The sequence below is a fragment of the Sander lucioperca genome, chromosome 12 (assembly GCF_008315115.2).
Source record: "Sander lucioperca isolate FBNREF2018 chromosome 12, SLUC_FBN_1.2, whole genome shotgun sequence".
Lineage (NCBI taxonomy): Eukaryota > Metazoa > Chordata > Actinopteri > Perciformes > Percidae > Sander > Sander lucioperca.
In genome coordinates, this window is record NC_050184.1 from 27,366,898 (window position 1) to 27,385,667 (window position 18,770).

General features: G+C 42.4%; 1 protein-coding gene across 1 annotated transcript in view; it reads left to right on the top strand.

Annotated features, from left to right (window-relative positions):
• plxnd1 (plexin D1) overlaps positions 1–18,718 on the top strand; it is a 64,637-nt gene extending 45,919 nt beyond the window's left edge. Inside the window, exons 20-36 of the mRNA XM_031316386.2 lie at positions 1,320–1,434; positions 2,049–2,156; positions 3,854–3,966; positions 5,072–5,176; positions 6,151–6,281; positions 7,403–7,601; positions 7,709–7,855; positions 8,038–8,194; positions 8,555–8,658; positions 11,211–11,274; positions 12,547–12,581; positions 13,212–13,316; positions 13,501–13,664; positions 13,753–13,900; positions 16,462–16,602; positions 16,718–16,792; positions 17,697–18,718. Of these exons, the coding sequence (XP_031172246.1) occupies positions 1,320–1,434; positions 2,049–2,156; positions 3,854–3,966; positions 5,072–5,176; positions 6,151–6,281; positions 7,403–7,601; positions 7,709–7,855; positions 8,038–8,194; positions 8,555–8,658; positions 11,211–11,274; positions 12,547–12,581; positions 13,212–13,316; positions 13,501–13,664; positions 13,753–13,900; positions 16,462–16,602; positions 16,718–16,792; positions 17,697–17,813 (2,028 nt within the window). The 3' untranslated portion in view covers positions 17,814–18,718. The remainder of the gene's footprint in view (positions 1–1,319; positions 1,435–2,048; positions 2,157–3,853; positions 3,967–5,071; positions 5,177–6,150; positions 6,282–7,402; positions 7,602–7,708; positions 7,856–8,037; positions 8,195–8,554; positions 8,659–11,210; positions 11,275–12,546; positions 12,582–13,211; positions 13,317–13,500; positions 13,665–13,752; positions 13,901–16,461; positions 16,603–16,717; positions 16,793–17,696) is intronic.
• Positions 18,719–18,770: the final 52 nt, after the last annotated feature.

The window sequence follows — 18,770 nt, forward strand, 5'->3', positions numbered from 1 at the left end:
CAACCTAGTTTCCAGGGAGGTATTTAACAGTTTCAGATCTTGAGAAATAAGCCCATGACTTTATTTCCTCTTTCCTTTATTTCCTTCCACAGCTTTGGAGTAGACTTGTGACAAAATCTAAACAGTGGCTTTTCAAGACAGGTCATAGTGTACAGTAATGTTCATGAAATGCAAATGTTTCCTTATGAGTTGGAATGATGGTCTGTTATTGTATGGACCAATTTAAAAATATTGTTTCTTAAAAAAACAACTTGAGCATTATGTAAAGCATAGTCTAACCAAACGTCAAATATCTTTACACAGTTACAGTATGTTCGATTCACTACTATTAACTGTTAGGGTAGGATTGATGGTCGATCTGAAAAAGATAGGCTTTGTTTTTTATCTGATCAAAGTGAGTTTTATTGCTCTTTATGTGTGTATATATATATATATACATATATACATACACTACCGGTCAAAAGTTTGGGGTCATTTAGAAATTTCCATTCTACTCCATTATAACAGAATACCAGCTGAGATCAGTAGCATTGTTTTTTTTAGCAGTTTTCAGATTACATTATGTGCTTACATAATTGCAAAAGGGTTCTCCAATGTTTTCTCAGTTAGCCTTTTAAAATGATATCAGATTAGTAAACAGAACGTACCTTTGGAACATTGGATGAATGGTTGCTGATAATGGGCTATGTAGATATTGCATTAAAGATCAGCCACTTCTTTCTACAACAGTCGAGAACCTTTTTGCAATTATGTAAGCACATAATGTAATCTGAAAACTGCTGCCCTGATTAAAAAAACAATGCAACTGACCTCAGCTGTTACATTCAGTCTATAATGGGGTGGAATGAAAATATATATATATATATATATAGTTATATATATATATATATATATATATACATATACATATATCATATTTAACGGCTATGTTAATATGCCCTTCATCTCTTATGACTTCTTCTAGTTGAATGATTATAAAAGACTTGCATTGTGTATATGGAAGGAAGCTTTTGAGGTAGATTGTGTTTATAATGCTTTGGAGAAGAGTTTTTGTTAGCAACATAAGATTTAATGTAAGAAGTTGTGCTATTCTTCTGACAAATTTCACCACTGCAATGGTCTATTTGGTGTCCATGTGGGCTAGAAACAAATAAACAACTACAACTACTACAATAACAGAAAAACAAATGATTTATAAAAAATAAAATTAAAGAATATATATGACATGATGAGATATGCTTTTGTATGACATTATAATGGTGAGAGCTGTAGAAGAAAACTAATAAAAGAAAATGTGTTGTTCCTTTTTTTCCTCTTAGGTGCAAGTGGGGAACTTTCGTCACACCATCGCCAAAGTGCAGCTCGGCGGCAGTGAGCTGGCCATCGTGGTATCCATTGTGGTGTGCTGCGTGCTGCTGCTGCTGTGCACTGTGGGTAGGTTGTGTACACATGCTCACCAGCAGATGATAGATGTATGCCTGCTGTAGCGATGGATGCTCCAGATGTTGAACAGATAAAAGGAATTCTTGGGTCATAGTTTCCCGCACTCCCGCTTCATCCCTCCTCAGTACCCGAAGCACAAAGACCCCACTGTTCCCCTCGCTGTCTGTGTGCTTATGTGTGTATGTGTGTGCGTACTGTACTTCTGTATTCTTTGTGTGAGTGTGTGTGCAGGGCAGGTGTATGGGTGAAAATTGGTGCTATGGTGGATTTTTCAGTTTCCTGCTTTGAGTTTGTTCTCATATGTTCAGAAAACCCTTATTTCTTAACAGACTTTAGGTGTGACATAACCGTTGAAATAATATGTGCAGAAATTCTATTTACACATTCACAAATAAGAACATTTTCATTTACATGTTCTCACAGTCAGATACATTCATGCACATATTTTTCACAGGCTCACAAAAGGTGATATAAAACCATTTCTGAACGTCATTTCATAAACTCAAAAGCTTTCAGACACATTTTTGATCCTTTAGATTTTACTGGAGGTTGTCAGTGTGTGATTACAGTCTGAGTTGAAACACACTGCATTTTGTCTTTCTCAGCTCTTGTAGTGTACTGCACAAAGAGCCGGAGGGCGGAACGCTACTGGCAGAAAACTTTACTCCAAATGGAGGAGATGGAGTCCCAGATCAGAGATGAGATCCGTAAAGGTGTGTTTACACAAAAACCCACACATGCACAGACACGCATACATCCTACACTATTGTGCAAGCTCTGCTTTGTGTAGTTGTTTAGATTTCAAATGTTTTGTGTCGCTTGACATGAAAAAAGACCTTGTGGGAAGACAGAAATATTGACCACATATTTGTGTGTCACAAATGCAAGACAGTGGATGCTTGTGTGTGTGTGTGTGTGTGTGTGTGCGCGCGCGCAAAATGTGTGTTTGTTTAAGATTGTTTCCAGGCTGAAGTAGGAGGGATAAACAGTTGACAGATTTGTGCCGAGTAAGCGTGACTCATAAAACACAGTGTCTGACAAATGATCAGTCACACGCAGGCACACTGATTGGCCACATCGCTTTTGCTGTGTCTATACCCTGTAGGACCAAGGCCTGTGTGTGTATGTGTTTAGTGCTCTGTGTCTGTCTGTCTGTGCGTGTGTGTGTGTGTGTGTGTGTGTGTGTGTGTGTGTGTGTGTGTGTGTGTGTGTGTGTGTGTGTCTCTGTGTCTGTGTTTCCAGGGCATTAGAGTAAAGCCGTGTGAAGGCCACTCCACGTCTGAGCAACCAGATTTATTGCGTAGAGATGAGGGGTACGGATAGAGAAAGAGAAATGGAGGGAGGAAGCGATAGGAGCGGGAGTCAGGGCCATGAGTCCGAGGAGAAGCAGAAGCGTGGGAGGGAGTGGAGTAGAGAAGAGGAGGAGAGGTTATTTAGTCAGAGGACACAGATAGATTTGTGGCTGTGTTCAGGGTGAATGTGCACAAAGTGAGAGATAGTTCTGCTGAGACAAAAGATGTAATAAAAGCAGGAGAAGAGGGAGCGAGGGAAGATGGGAAAATGACATATTCCAGGTTACAGGAATGGGAGCGTTTTGGTATTTATCTAAAAAGTGAGGCAGAGGAGAGGTTTGGTATTCAGGCCTGCTGCGTCCAATTGGCAGCTGATGGTGTGAACTGACTGGTGGTTTAGAGAACGCTTTAGTGAGATGGAGGATAAATAACCTGGTGGAGTAAATTAAATATGTTTCAAATCCCTCAGGTCTAGTATCCCCTTCTTTCTACACAAACACAGTCTAAAGAAACTGGCATTGTAACCCAAATACGTCATCCTGTGACAGGAAGAGCTTTTCCAAAAAGGGTTCTACAGCGTCTCATTAGAGGACAACATTATCTCCTAGTACATGCTATCCAATAAAGGGGCTACAGTGTTAGCATGCAGATTCAAGTCAGTGTCTGGAAATGTTGATACTGTTTCTACAGCATGTAAACCACAGCCTGCACACATGTTTTGGATGAGGGACTGGATTTGGCTGCTCTGATTGTCGTTTGGTAAATATTTGCCTGCATGCCATGGTGGACTGGCAAAGAGAGAGGGACAGAAAGATCACAGGGTCAGTTTTTGGTACATTTAGTTTTTAACTAGATCATGACACTAGATTTACGCAACTAAATGATACAGTCCATTTCTGTGTCTCATCTAAAATGTCTTCCACTAAAATCAGCCAGATTCTTACAGATCCCACGCCCTGGGAGAATTTGATGGTTATTGTATTAGCCTGTGAACAGATTTCTGGCTCATTTTTCTTAGCAACAAATGAAGCTTATGGAGCCAGAAACAGGACTGTGATTCAACAGTTCCAGGATTCAAACCCTTTTGGGTCTTTCCGTTGTTTTTTTTGTCATTTCAGGCTTTGCAGAGCTGCAGACGGACATGACAGACCTGACCAAGGAGCTGAATCGCAGCCAGGGCATTCCCTTTTTGGAGTACAAACAGTTTGTCACACGCACGTTCTTCCCCAAGGTGAGGAAGCCTATTTTTCCCCACTATCTGATTTCGACTGGCAGACTGACAATACCATTTTTCTCAATGGGGTTTTAATATTCTCTTTCCCCCTACATGTCCCATTTTTCTCACTGCTTGTAATATGCAGGATGAAAATTCACCTTGAAACTTTTAAACATACAGTAGATATTTAATGAAGTGGAGCTCAGTTTTGGCACCCTGCAGGAGAGTTAATGTGGTCTCTATAGGTAAGCATTTTTCTGATGTGTGATCCACCCTGAAGGTAGACTGTAGGACTATCTTCCCACTGATACAGACAGACACAACTCAGCGGGCTTTGTCGTCCAACCACAGGCATGGACTTTCAGACAGAACAATGTTGGGCACCGGGACACGGAAAATTTCCCCCTGATTTCTCAAAACACACTCCTCACTCTGCTCATACACCCACACTGTTTTGCAAGTATACAAGCTATTGCACAACTGCAGCCACGCTTGTCTGTTGCAGTAGAGACGGGACACTGTTTTCTGTTGTGAAGGAAGTGGGCTGGGAGAGTGTTGAAAAGCTGCATAGAGGGAAACATAAATTCAAGTGTTTCTGCTTCAGTATCATCTCTCCATAGTTTGCCACTAAAACAGCAAACACTCTACTCACACACGACCCTTTGTGCCTTTTTTTCCCACCAGAGCTTCTGGTTCTCTTAGATTACACACACACAACACAGTGTTTGACACAGACTTAGACAAAGTTAGAATACAAGCCAAATGTAGCTATCCTGAAAAGGCAGACAGAGTTGAAAAGGCTGCCTATTGGATCTGGGTCAGTTTGTCTCTGAAGCCATTAAGGCTCATGACGTTTTGTGTCACGGTGTTATGTTTCCTTTTCATGGTCAGTAAGGGGCCTATTCAGGGCCTCTTCATGAAATTCTGCCCTTTGGGTCCAGACTGCAAATTTACCGCCAAAGTCTCAAGGCCAGCTCTTTTTGTTTTCCTATCCATCTTCCTGTGTTTATGACTAGAGCTGACTTTGTATTACAGTTTTCTGTGTGTGTGTGTGTGTGTGTGTGTGTGTGTGTGTGTGTGTGTGTGTGTGTGTGTGTGTGTGTTTTTATGTGTGTTTCAGATGTGTTCCGATTACGAGAAGAGTCTGGTCCAGCCTGCCTATGAGAATGATGGCCTGGGCCCACGTGTGCTGCCAGAGACCCACCCGCTGCTGCAGGACTGGCAGGTAAAGGGTTAAGCCATTAAGATGTTAGGTTAGGCTTTCTTCTGCCAGACTGCCTTGATTTGGCTCCTTTTTCATTCTCTTACTCCTCAACTGGGTCACACTTGTTGACGAGGAGTGGAGAAAAGCATATTGTGCATTTTTGCCTTTGGGTGCTTGTTATAATGTCTGAGGGGTATATCAGCGTACTGTGTGTTTGTGTGAACTCACATGCTCTTGTGTGTGCACATATGAATACTAATGCATGTCATACAGTGGTTGCTAGTGAGTGAAAATTGAGATTGTCAAAAAACCCGCTGCCCACCAAGTTGTTGGCAGGTTGTTGACACACTTCCCACTGGCTCTTGGACAACCGAATAGTATGCTTTCACATCAAGATCCATCTCTAGTTAATTTCCACAAAACTCTGTGCGAACGGGAGCTGCACGTGCATGTGTGTCTGTGCACGTTAGGAAGAGCGAAAGTAGCGATTGCAGCGCTAGTTTTGGGTCGGCAGCCGGGGGAGGCTGTCTAGCGGTGATGAAGTGCCTTGGATCCACATCGTATTCCCAGGAAGTGTTTTCCAGGTCACAGCAAATAAATCTCTCAGGCGGGCATTTATCTTAATGGACACCCCTGTTCTCCTTCTGTCAGGCTGCAAACCACACCATATGGCTGCAGTCCAGAGGGAAGACTTCATCACACTGCTGCTTAGTTGGACTCGCACCCAAAGATAGGCCATACTCATTAAGTCGACTCCGCACATTTAGAGACAATCACACACAGTCTGAGACCGGAGCGGGAGATACACCTACCAGAGACGGAGCTACCTGAAGAAGCAGGAGGAGGAGGTGTGATAGAAATATGAAGTGTTCACTAGATGGGTCACTCGAGACAAGAGGTGGTGAGATAGATTAGGGAGGGCGCAGCAGGTGTGTAATGCAGTTTAGGTGAAATCACGCAGAGAAATAACAGTTTCATCCACCTTCTGTCCTCAGGCTACCAACACAACAAAGCCTAACGTAGAGGAGGGCATCACTCTGTTCTCCACTCTTCTTAACAACAAGCACTTCCTGGTCACGTTTGTCCACGCCTTGGAGCAGCAGAAGGACTTCGCTGTACGAGACAGGTAAATGCATCAACTGATATGTGTTTGACAGTTTATCCATCCAGATTAACTTTAGGCCATTAAATCAGTAGAACTTACAGATTTCATCATATTGTGAGGTGTTTTTAAAGCTTCCATAATCAATATTTTTTTATTAACATGGGATGAAATGGTGACATATAAGGTGTCGCTTGTAGTAACAAACCCACAGAAAAATATCACCATCACCTCTACAGAGCTTTTTGCCATCTTTCAGCTCATTGTTTTTGTTTTATGGCCCACATCTTTACTGTTTTGGTTCGCTCTCATCAACCTTGTTTGAAGCCCCAACTGGCAACTGTTTTCACCGAAACGCCTCTGAAAACCCACTGTACACTACCTGCCCACGACCAAACGGCAGACAGACAAAGTTAGCAACTAGCTGGTGGGTGATCATAGTGGAACAAATACTTCCTAAAAACCCAGATATATTTCTCAGAAGCTGGTGGAGACCAAAACAGAGCAGTGGCCAAAAAATATATTAATGTTGATTTAATATTTGAACTCATCACTTAAACAACCAAAGTAGTAGTCTTAAAAAAAGTAAAGTGAACTTTTTTTATAGCACCGTAGTATTTATTGTATGGCTGTTGAATTGCATTACATTGTATACAGAAGGTGTCTCTATTTTTCCAGTGTTTACCACAGGAAAATATGTTTACTGTTCAGAAAAGTGGTTGCTCCAGCTTTGTAAACACTTGGTCGTTGTTTATCAATGTAGCTGTTTTGGTCCTGATGTCCTAAAACTAGCCAGTCATTGTGGACATTCAGGGAAAGATTCCAGAGGCAAGACCACATCCCTTTCCCAGCTCAGCGTCAGCACTTACTGACTGATGTGGCCCTTCTCCTGGATTAAAGGAGCTTTGTTAGGGAAATCCCCTGCACCTCTGGATTTACTCACCCAGACACTCCCTGCATTAGATCAGTCCTTTATTTGGCTCTCCAGTCACAGGTGCTGTGGGGAGGACGAAACCTCGTTGCTTTTTTTGTAATGTAGTTATTTTGAAATCTCTATTGACCACACACACATTGACAGGGCATGTTTGCAAGAGCATGCTTTTGCTCATCTGTCTCCTCTGCTAATCTGTTTTCTCACCTTCCAGATGCAGCCTGGCGTCTCTGCTCACCATCGCCCTTCATGGTAAGCTTGAGTACTACACAAGTATCATGAAAGATCTGCTGGTGGACCTGATTGATGCTTCGGCTTCCAAGAACCCCAAACTGATGCTGCGCCGGACCGAGTCTGTTGTGGAGAAAATGCTGACCAACTGGATGTCCATCTGCATGTACAGTTACCTTAAGGTGGGGATGGAAAAGAAGGAGTCCCAGCAAAGTTATGAGGGAGGCTTGATTAAAAAGAATTACCACATATCTGATTTTTGACTTCAACTCTCTGCAACAATCTTCAGGAAACAGTGGGTGAGCCTTTCTTCCTGCTGCTGTGCGCAATCAAGCAGCAGATCAACAAGGGCTCCATAGATGCCATCACAGGGAAGGCCCGCTACACCCTCAATGAGGAGTGGCTGCTCCGCGAAAACATTGAGGCCAAGCCACAGGTCTGATACCTCGCACACTCTCAGTTCATCTTTCACACCCTCGGTTTTGTTTTTTAGAGCTCAGAGAGGTCAATGTCAAACTTACACGTTCAATTAAGTTGACTGCCAGAAAGTTTTAGTCATGCTGAAATTCCAAACTTTGCAAATTTTGAAATGTATTGCTCTCTTCTTTATTTTTGCAGAACATCAATGTGTCCTTCCAGGGCTGTGGCATGGACTCGCTGTCTGTCAGGGTCATGAATACAGACACAATCTGCCAGGTTAAGGAAAAAATCCTAGAAGCCTTTTATAAAAACCTGCCATTCTCCCAGTGGCCCAGAGCAGAGGATGTAGACCTGGGTAAGAGCACATTTTCTCTGATTATTTTCATCCTCTCCCCTCCCCTACCTTCTGAGATATAGTAATCTCCTTTGCAAAAGGTCAATTCCTCTCATGAAGCTCAACTAACCTGAGGCTGCAATATAATAAATGACAGAATGCATGGAGGAGAGTGTACAGTCATAATCACAAAGAGTTATTGCTTTCAAAAGCTGTGGAGCCTGCAGAGCTGATTTGATTAATGGCGTAAGAATATTTCCACAGGTTGTGACACAGAGAGTAAGTGCACGGCTGCCCTCTGTCTCGCATATTCTTTTCCAAATTTAGGATGAAATTGTCTAATATCATTCTCGTTCCTTCTCCTGTCTCTTTTCGCTCCAGAGTGGTTTGACTCTGGCAGCAACAGTAAGGTCCTGCAGGACCTGGATAACTCCTCATTGATGGAAGATGGCAGAAAGAAACTCAACACTGTCTTCCATTACCAGGTGTGTGTGTGTGTGTGTGTGTGTGTGTGTGTGTGTGTGTGTGTGTGTTTTTGTGTGAGAATCCTATGAAAGGTGTTGTCATTGCGTACCTGTATATATTGTAAGAACTACAATGGGGTTGCTAAAGGTGAGAACATCTTGTAAATGGTGTCACTGGCTGTCCATGGGTGGGAGGATGCTCTTTGTTTCTAAGTGACTGTCAGTTAGTTGTAGGTGCTTCTGCAGATTGCATTTAGGCATACATTATACAGTGTAATTAATACAGTAATTAGCTAACATTTTACAAAAAACAGTTGATATTTGTAATGTTTAACATCAGTTCTTGAATACTGTTAATTAACATTAACTATGATAACATGCATGATTTACGTAGCTTTTTACACCTAACTTAAAGATCCCCTCCAGACATGGTTTAACAAACAGACTAATAATTGGGTCTGATATGTTTTTTTACACAAAAAAAGATTACCTACCTTCTTAAAATCTACCTATTTTACCTCATTAATAGAACCTATGAATATGCAAATATTGTTCATTTCAAAAGTTTCAAGTGAAAAGGGTGCCAAAACACTTAATAGATGCTTCCAAAAAGATTATTTATTAAATATAATTACTAGTCTTCATCAGGTAATATCAAAATGACAATTACGTCATAATTGTACTTAATGAATCTTCTTTTTAGGAAGATCTATTTAAAAAACTCTTTAAATTGTTTTTGCCTGTGGCCAGTTAGCTCGGTTGGTGAAGCGGGCGCGCATGTGCAGAGGTTTATTCCTCGACGCAGAAGATCCTGGGTTAGAGTCCCACCTGTGACGGTTTTCCTGCATGTCTTCCTCCCTCTCTCTCCCCTTTTATATCTCAACTTTCCTATCTAATAAAGGCAGAAATGGCCAAAAAGTCTCCTTCTTTACAGAAAAGTCCATTCTCAGTGTAAGTTACATATTGGATCCTGCTTGTATGTCCAAATTTTAAACTCAGATTTAAAGGTGAGACCAGAGAAACTTTCCCCCTTCAGCAGATCAATGTAATAACAAACTCTGCACAGTGGAGGTCAAATATTCAAGTGAAATGAATCACATTCCTAATGGAGAGGGGCTATAATGATTTGTTATATATGTTTTGTTAACTGTTAAAGTCTAAGTCATTAATAATGGTTGTTCAAATTCATTAGCCAGGTTTTTTATATAGTCTGTTTTGACACCTAAATACTAAGCAGAGTACTTGTAAATGATAAGTTATTTAAAAAAAGAAAAGAGTGTGCCAGTGTTTGAATTGCAAATTATTTTTCAGTAGTTACTAAATGGCCCCCCTCTGCTCAAAAATGTGTTTTGCTTATTGTTTCTTCACTTTGTTTGACCCTCACTGTGCAGAGTGTGGGGGCTACACAAGTGAGATGTGGAAACTTGAAACCGCCACTGCACACACACTTAGGAGGGACTTGACATTCAAGGAGACATCTTGCGTCCAGCAGTTACACTTTCAAAATAAACAATATTTCCATATTCATAGATGCTGGATTTTTCAATGAAGGAGATGGATGTCATTGTAAAAATTTGTAAATAGTTTATAATCTTCTATTGTGAGGGGGGGGAGGATCAGACAAATTATTTGTCTGTTTATTTAAAGCAGCATATTTGTGTATGTCTTTAAACATTTTTGTTGGAGATTTTAAATAATAACAGCTGATTTTATATGAGCCCTTAAGATCCCTTAAAATACTTAATCATGAATTAAAATGTACTGTAATAATTACTACATGCTGTTGGCAATTACTACAATTTCCTGCATTGTAATGCAGGAAATTAACCAATCATCACTTACAAATTCAATATAGGTTACTAGTTTACTAATCTAGTTCTACTACTACTACTACTACTACTCTTAATAATAATACTATGAATACATATACATTCATTAAAAACATCATAGAAATAATAAGATTGTATAATATAATATAGATAATTAAATGTATATATAAAAAATTATCTTCATATATCTATATATATTATTTTTACACTCACTTCAATATTTTTTCATAAAGAAAAATAACCTAGCAACAAGTAATTAAAGCAGTTCTTAATGGTATCCCATTAAGAATGTTTTATGTGTTAATGTGTGTTTGCTTATGTTCATTTGTGAATGAGTAAACAGTCGTTTGGTGACCCTCGACCTTTGACCCTTTACCTGTATTTGTTAAGTGCTCTGTTTAGTTTTTGCTGAGCCATGGGGACAGAGCTGTGAAAGCATTGAGCTGCAGCATGTACTAACAGTCTGGGTTCACTGGCGAGGCTGTTCAATCCATTTCACCGCAGGTTGACTTTAATGAGCCCAGCCAGGCTCCTGCAGACTTGCCACCACTCTAGATGCACGCAAGACTGACACACAAGCACACACACAAACATACACACCTCTCAACACCGCATTCCCCTCGAGGGCATGCTTAATGATGCTGTTCTGGTGCACCCCAGCTCACCCCTGACCCTGTGCCCTCTGCCCTCTCTCGTCTTTCTTCCCTGCCTCCCTCCCTTCCGCCTTTTTCTCTCCCTTCACAGATCCCAGAGGGGGCATCGCTGGCCATGAGTATGAAAGACAAGAGAGACAACACCCTGGGGAGAGGTACGTCACCTTCAAACACACCCACTCTGTGACGCTGTCACACACACTTGGATAAATACACACACTTGATCACAGGAAACACATGCACATGCACATGCTTACCTGCTTATGAAAACACGATACATTAATGTAAACATGCATGAAACCACACACCCTACCGTCCCCAAAAAGACACAGCGGACATCTAAACACACCTGCACCTAATAAATCACAACACTCCTGCTTTGCGCAGTAATTATGCTACCTCTTCATTCAGAGCTCAATTTCTGAGTTATGTATGTATTTCATTAGTAGATGTCAGCTTGTGGAAAAAATGCGACACAAATGGGCCCATTGTCTAGCCTCAACTCGGAACATGATGACTGCTCTGCCTGTTGACAGATGAGTTTACATGCAGCTTTTGATGGGCTTGTCCATTCGTTCGTCTAGGGTCTACCTTACATAATCAGTATCAGACCAGAGCTCAATTCTACTCAGGCTCTGTCCATCAAAGTCTCTCCTCTCATTCATAGTGGGCCAAAAATAGGCTTATGTGAACCAAACCTGGCACCAGCTTCAAAGCGTCAAGGGGGTGTTATGAGCTTGTAGTGCTCCCTGGCTAATATAAAACACTGTCCTGCCTGCCTGTGATCAGTGTTGAGGGTCTGGACTGAGGCCCGCTGGGCAGGAGCATCTCTGGCAGAGCCAGCTGTAATGAGAACACACTCACAATGCTGTTGTGTTTGCGTGTATGTCTGTCTTTGTTTTTGCTGGTGTATGTGTGCAATAATTTACTGTATGTTTGTCTGCTGTGAGCTTGTGTTTGGACATGCGTCTATGTATTTGGGTATTTATATGTTTTCATACATGCACACGGGTGTGTTATTGTTTAGAGCTATATATAAACCAGCAAGGTTTAATGCTCTTTCACAGCGCTGGCCGAGCATTACCATCTCATTACACCGGCTCCAGAACCAATCACAGACTCTGTGTGTCTGTCTCCCATAATCTCTGTCTTTTCTCTCTCCTTTCACTCGTAAGCTTTTTCTTTCATTCTCTCAGACAGCTCCCCTCCTCTACCAACCCACAGTCCACCTTAATCACTTTCTCCTCTCACATGTACTCTATCTCCCTTTCTCTCCTGTCAATCTTCCTCCTGTGTTTTTTTTCCCTCTCCTATCTGTCATACTCCTCTGTGCTCCCTCCTCCTGTCTCCTCTCATTCACTCAGGTCTCCACCTTGCTGATTGCACATTGTTTAAAGCTGTATGTTTCTTTTTTTCTTTCTCCTTAGTTAAAGATCTGGATACGGAGAAGTATGTACACTTGGTGAGTACCTCCTCATAGGTAATCAAAATGTTATGCTGTAAGTGCGCTCTGAGTTTATTACCAGAGCTTTTCCTGTGTGTGCCACTGTTAGTCAGCCCGGAGCAGGCATGATGACAGAGAGAATGGGGGGGGTGAATGGAGGTGAAAAGGAAAGCTGCTGAAAGGACATGACAGCACTAATGCCACTTAAGCTCTTTTATAAACGTCAGCCAAGATATGGGCCCTTTGACTTTAGAATAATGAGTTCCTTGAAACATAATTTGCCGGGTGAATAGTTAGTTTTACACGACAGTTCTGTGATTTTTGACACAAGTAGGTGGATTTTGACTGCTTCTTTCTTTTCCCCTATTCATTTTAAAACCTGTATGGGCAAGTCAGAGACATGATCCTGTACACAGTAACCAGAGAAAACCATGAGAATTCCCCAACTCCCATCACTTCCCCAATTCTGTATTTTATCTAGGGCTTCAAAATACCCTGATGTGATTTCTGGATCATGTGTCTAATGCAAGAAACAGAAAATTCCCCTCTGACAGTTGAGACAGTAGAGCATTCATTGAGCTTCTTATGATGGGGTTTATTACTTTAACCTGTGCGCAGTATGTTGACCTTTGGCCTCTGATTTTTCAGGTCCTACCTCATGATGACCTAACAGAAACCAAGAGGTCACACAGGCAGAGCCACCGCAAGAAGGTCCTGCCTGAAATCTACCTGACACGCCTGCTGTCTACCAAGGTGAACACAAGAAACAAGACAATGTTGTCAACACTACAAACTACTTAAGACTTAAGTTACAGCTTGATATCTAAGTCATTTTTTATAGCCCATATTAGCCTCAAGATCCATCTAGAAATTCCCACGTCCCATGAAACCATATCTCTACGTAAGCATGAGCCGCCTTATTTCTTTACCTCCACAGGGAACTCTTCAGAAGTTTTTGGATGACCTCTTTCAAGCCATCCTCAGCATCCCTCCAGACCGCCCCCCTCTGGCTATCAAATACTTCTTTGACTTCCTGGAGGAGCAGGCTGACAAACGGGGCATCACAGACCCAGACACCCTGCACATCTGGAAAACCAACAGGTAAACATTTAAACTGTGTGAATAAAGTCCCCTTTGGTCACCTTCCTGTGTAAGTGCTTTAAAAGCATATCTTTCCCTGTCTTTGCAGTTTACCTCTGCGTTTCTGGGTGAACATCCTTAAGAATCCTCAGTTTGTGTTTGACATAGAGAAGACGGATCACATGGACGCCTGTCTGTCTGTCATCGCCCAAGCCTTCATAGACGCCTGCTCCATTTCTGACCTGCAGCTGGGAAAGGTTAGTTTCTCTTTTTATTAAGCAATATGCAGGGAAAACAAAAAACAATAAAACTGTGTGTGTGTGTGTGTGTGTGTGTGTGTGTGTGTGTGTGTGTCGGTCATTCACTGTCGCTCAGGTTGTGGTAAGTTTGTATATATTGGGCAGCAAGATAAGCCCTGTCTCCTTCTCCCAGGAGAAAGTTTAATTTTAAATTTACATTAATCTCTTTGAAATCAGGGATCTCTCTCTCTCTCTCTCTCTCTCTCTCTCTCTCTCTCTCTCTCTCTCTCACTCTCCCCCACTCTCCCCCCCTCAGACAAAATTAAGAGAACTGTGTCCCCTGACACTTCTGTATACTCCTTAGATAGCTGTTTTTTTTTAGCCTATATTTGAAAATTGGAACCATTAAAAGTATGCCGAATTAGCTATTAACAGTTTCTATCTGCAATGTACCCATGGATATACAGACAACTCTCACTGGATTATTTTGGTACTGAAGAGAACATAAAAACATCTTTATGGATGTTTATTTGTTAAGGACATCAGAGATAATGATGTCATTGGGAGGTGTGAGTCACACTGAATCAAATAAATATGTGTATCATGTCTGTGTGTTAAAATTTGAGTTATGACTCTGAGAAGGCGTACAAATTTTGACACACTTGTCCCTTACACCTCATGCAGTAAATGTGCCTCATGTCTCTCCAGGAGTTTGACCAAACACACACACACACACACACACACACACACACACACACACACCTCCCGAGTCCCCCTGTGAACCCTCATCCCTAAGCCTTCAGACTGTCAGCTCCATCTACCTCTCTTCATGTTATTTCAGCAGAGTCGGCTGATCCAAGGTCATGAGCACCAGAGATCTCTTTTTGTGCGAGCGTGTGTGTGTGTGTGTGTGTGTGTGTGTGTGTGTGTGTGTGTGTGTGTTCATGCATGTGTCTGTCTGTCTGTCTGTCGGTGTCTGTGTGTGTGTGCTTACATGTCAATGTCCTCACTGCTCACAAATCCGTCTCCTCCCTCAGACACCGTGACCCTGAGCACGCTCTGCTTCCTGTCTCTCTCTGACTGGCTTCCTCCCTGGAGGGAGCTGAGGACTCATCAAATGATGCTCCTCTTTCACTGAGAAACAGTCTGATTTATATACTTCAGTTCAGTGCCAAAGAGCCAGCGCAGTCACAGCAGAAATATTCACATGTACATGTGGGCAGGTACATACCTATGGATGCATAGGCGTACATAAAACCTCCAGCAATGAGACATTATCGCACACTCTGCAGAGTCCTCATTAACATGTCACATCTGGTTGTGCACGTATTGTGGAGTCACCAGGTTCAAGGATATAGCCACGTTTTCTCCTGTAGGTCAAGGAGACTGGCATGATACACGTCTACATTTTCCTCAATGTGTTTACAGTCGCTTGTTTGTGCATTTGCATGGGTGTGTGTGATGGCCTCGGGACAGGGCAGTGAAGGGTGCGGGGTCTGGATTAGCAGGAGCACAGCAGGGGTGAAAAAGAGGGATAGGAAACTAAGCAACGCTTGCTGTTTCCACGGAAACCCTCTTATCTGGCAAGATGCAGACATTGAGGGCCACGGGGTCACAGGGGGGTTACCAGGCAGATGGGCGAGCAGCAGGAAGTGACCTTGTGGACAGGAAGAGAGAGGGTTCTCTATCAGAAGGTGCAACTTATACGAATGCAGGCTTTCCACCCCCCACCCCCCCCCCACCCCCCCTCAGCACCTTTAAATTAACACACACAAACATGCACAAACATGCAAACAAACACACACATTAGGTGACACAAATAGCTCATGACACATAAAAATATTACGGTGCGTTGTAAGCACATTTACTGATGCTTTTTCCCTGTCCTACTTTCTCTCTGTCCCTTTCTTTCTCGCATACAGCACACAAAGACCTACACACACTCGCTCGCAACAGTAGTCACCATTAAAACCTGAGTATGCCCACAACCTCTTAGCCCCACTACTTTTCTTCCTTGAATAAGCACCAGTGCGAACGCCTGAAGTGACTGTGGAGAGAGTGGCAGAGGTATGAAGGAGTATTTGTTTAGACTGGAATGTCCCTTCTCTGACTCTGAGTTTTTGAGTCTCCTGTTGTGCGGAAAAGAAATTGTTCCTTCCCTCCATTGTCTCACTTTAGACTGGTTTAGATAGGGTCATGAACAAATAACATCCAGTCTAACTGAAAAGCTCCTTATTAGGGCACCTGATTGCAGACTGCACAATAATGTAAAAACCCTCTTCATTCAAGACTGAGGTCCAGTACTGAATTATTAATTAAACATCAGAAGAGCAGTGCTTGATTGTGTTTAGAGTCCTCCTTCTGTAACATTCAGTTGTACAGGAATTTTGAACATTTTGATGTCTTCATGTTCATCAAATGCTGTGTGTCTCATGCTCTGCCAGGGGGGGGTTAGTGAGCTCAAGGACAGTCTGTGTCAAGCTTGCTCAGATTTGTTCCAGATCATCAAATGGACAGAGCCACACTGCCAAACTAAAAGTGGTTAAAACTGTCCTGACTGAAATGTTGTTGTTTTTCAGGACTCCCCTACCAACAAGCTGCTGTATGCCAAGGAGATCCCAGAGTATAAGAAGAGAGTGCAGTGCTACTACCAGCAGATACAGGAAATGGCCCCTCTTAGCGAGCAGGAGATGAATGCTCACCTGGCTGAGGAGTCCCGAGTGAGTAAAGTGTTCAGAAAGTCCCTGTTTGTTAGTGATCTGGCTCCACAAAAGCCTGCAATTACATACATGTTTAATTTTGAAATCTAATATAAGTCTGTTGTTCATCCTGTAGAAATACAGAAATGAATTCAACACCAACCTGGCCCTGACAGAAATCTACAAATATGCCAAGAGATACAGAAACCAGGTAAGAGAAGAGATTAGATATGTTACCCATGTTTAAACTGGCCCTTTTCTGCTGCCACAACACCTCAGTCGATCCCTTTTGCTGTTTTAAATTTTACAGCTGGGTATCAGAGTGTGACGTATCAGTGTAGAGGATCATGTGCGTGTTGAGAGATGTAGTACACTGTAAACAGCCTTACAACCTCTTAAACGTGTCCAATCCTCCCTTCAAGCCCACATACAGTATACCTTTCACTTTAAGCAAACAACATGCTGTTTACCCTTTCTTTATCCATCATTCCCATCTGCTTAATGACACAGTTAAGTTGCTGCTTTATATCTCCTTTTTCTCTTTGAACTAGCCCTCTTCAAGCCCCCGCTGTCCTCCCCCATGTTTCCTTACTGCTGCGACTATTCTCAGGAGAGCTTAGTCAGTGGTGACTGTGCCTTAATGGAGCACCCTCATGATAATACCATTTAGCTGCTTTCCTCTGTCATGCTACTGTACTGACGTGAACTGGGGGCTTAGACTCTGATTCACAGAGCCCTATGAATGGCCCCTGATTGCCTATTCTCTCGCCCCAGCTCAGTTCGCTCTGCCTCGTAGCACACTGGCGCTAAGAGCCCATAAATCCCACTGAAACCGTGACAACTATTGGGCATGAAAAACAGAGCAGATGTGGGTTTTGTAAATATGTGAAGAGCAAAGGCTTTTGTGGTGTGGAGGCATGCGTGAAGGCTAGAGAAGAGGCTGAAGCACATCACAAGTTGTTCTTCTGCTGCTCTCCCTATTTTCCCGCTCAACTTTCTATGTCCAGGCAGGTGGCTGATTGCCTCCCTCTCCTAGATAGATAGATAGATGCATGAATGCTCGACAGCCACTGAAAGTATTTCTTGCGTTTTTCTTTTCTATCTCCCTCGGTCAGGTGGTGAACGCTCTGGAGTCCAACCCCACCGCACGTCGCACTCAGCTGCACCACAAGTTTGAGCAGGTCATTGCCCTTGTGGAGGACAACATCTACGAGTGCTGCAGCGAAGCCTGAACCTGCCAGTGTCTTTTCTATTAGCCATCTCTTTCTCCTGCTGACAGCTGCCTTTCTCCTACCTACATAGTTACTTGGGAATGTCGGCCACTAAGGTGTTAGCCTTCATAAGTGTCATTATTATTCCCTCAGACTATAAGAAGGGTGGAAAAGTGGCAAAGGACTTAAACCTGCCTCTCAAGCGTCACACATTTGCGAGGTGTTCCTCCTTTGATTTGGGAATGCCAAGCAATTTTCCCAAATCTCTCTCCATGAAAGACAGAATTCCAGTCTGGCTCAGCTGTGCTTTAGAGGGAAGGTGTAGGGGCTTGAAGATGAGGCTTTTTCTGGATTTCTTTACAGTTACTGGGACCTACAGTAAGCCCTGGTAGCAATCTTAACGCACTGAACCCTTTTCTTAAGGGAACGAGCCAATGATGCACTGTACTGTATTATAATGTCCATAGCAATATTTATAGATGTGTTATGATGCTTTCAAGTGGCCTGTTCATCAGGATGGGTAAGAGAAGGACAGCGATAAACATCTCCCATCTCCTAAAGCCTGCAATGTTCTCAGGTGTGCTTGGTGAAGATGGGTGCGCCCATCGGTGCTTTGAACAATACGTCCCAATGTGCTTTGCAGGTTAATGATGGGTTGAGGAGGAGTGGAGAGAGGAATATAAATGACTGAAATGTATGAAGTCAGATGTAATGTGGTTCACTGGGAAGAGCTACATCAGTATAGAAGTGTTGATTGGTGTGCTTGTAAACAAATGAATTTCATGTTGGATTCTGACCAATTAAAAAGAGGGAAATTTACATTTATGAGAAAAAAGTGAGCTCAATATAAGGAGATACTGTATTTGTGATGCCAAATGACTTGTCAGAGTTTGTGAAATAAATTACATTATTTAGGATTTTAATGTTTTTAATGATCTCAAAGTGCTTAATTTCTTCATGCATTACAGCATAACTGAT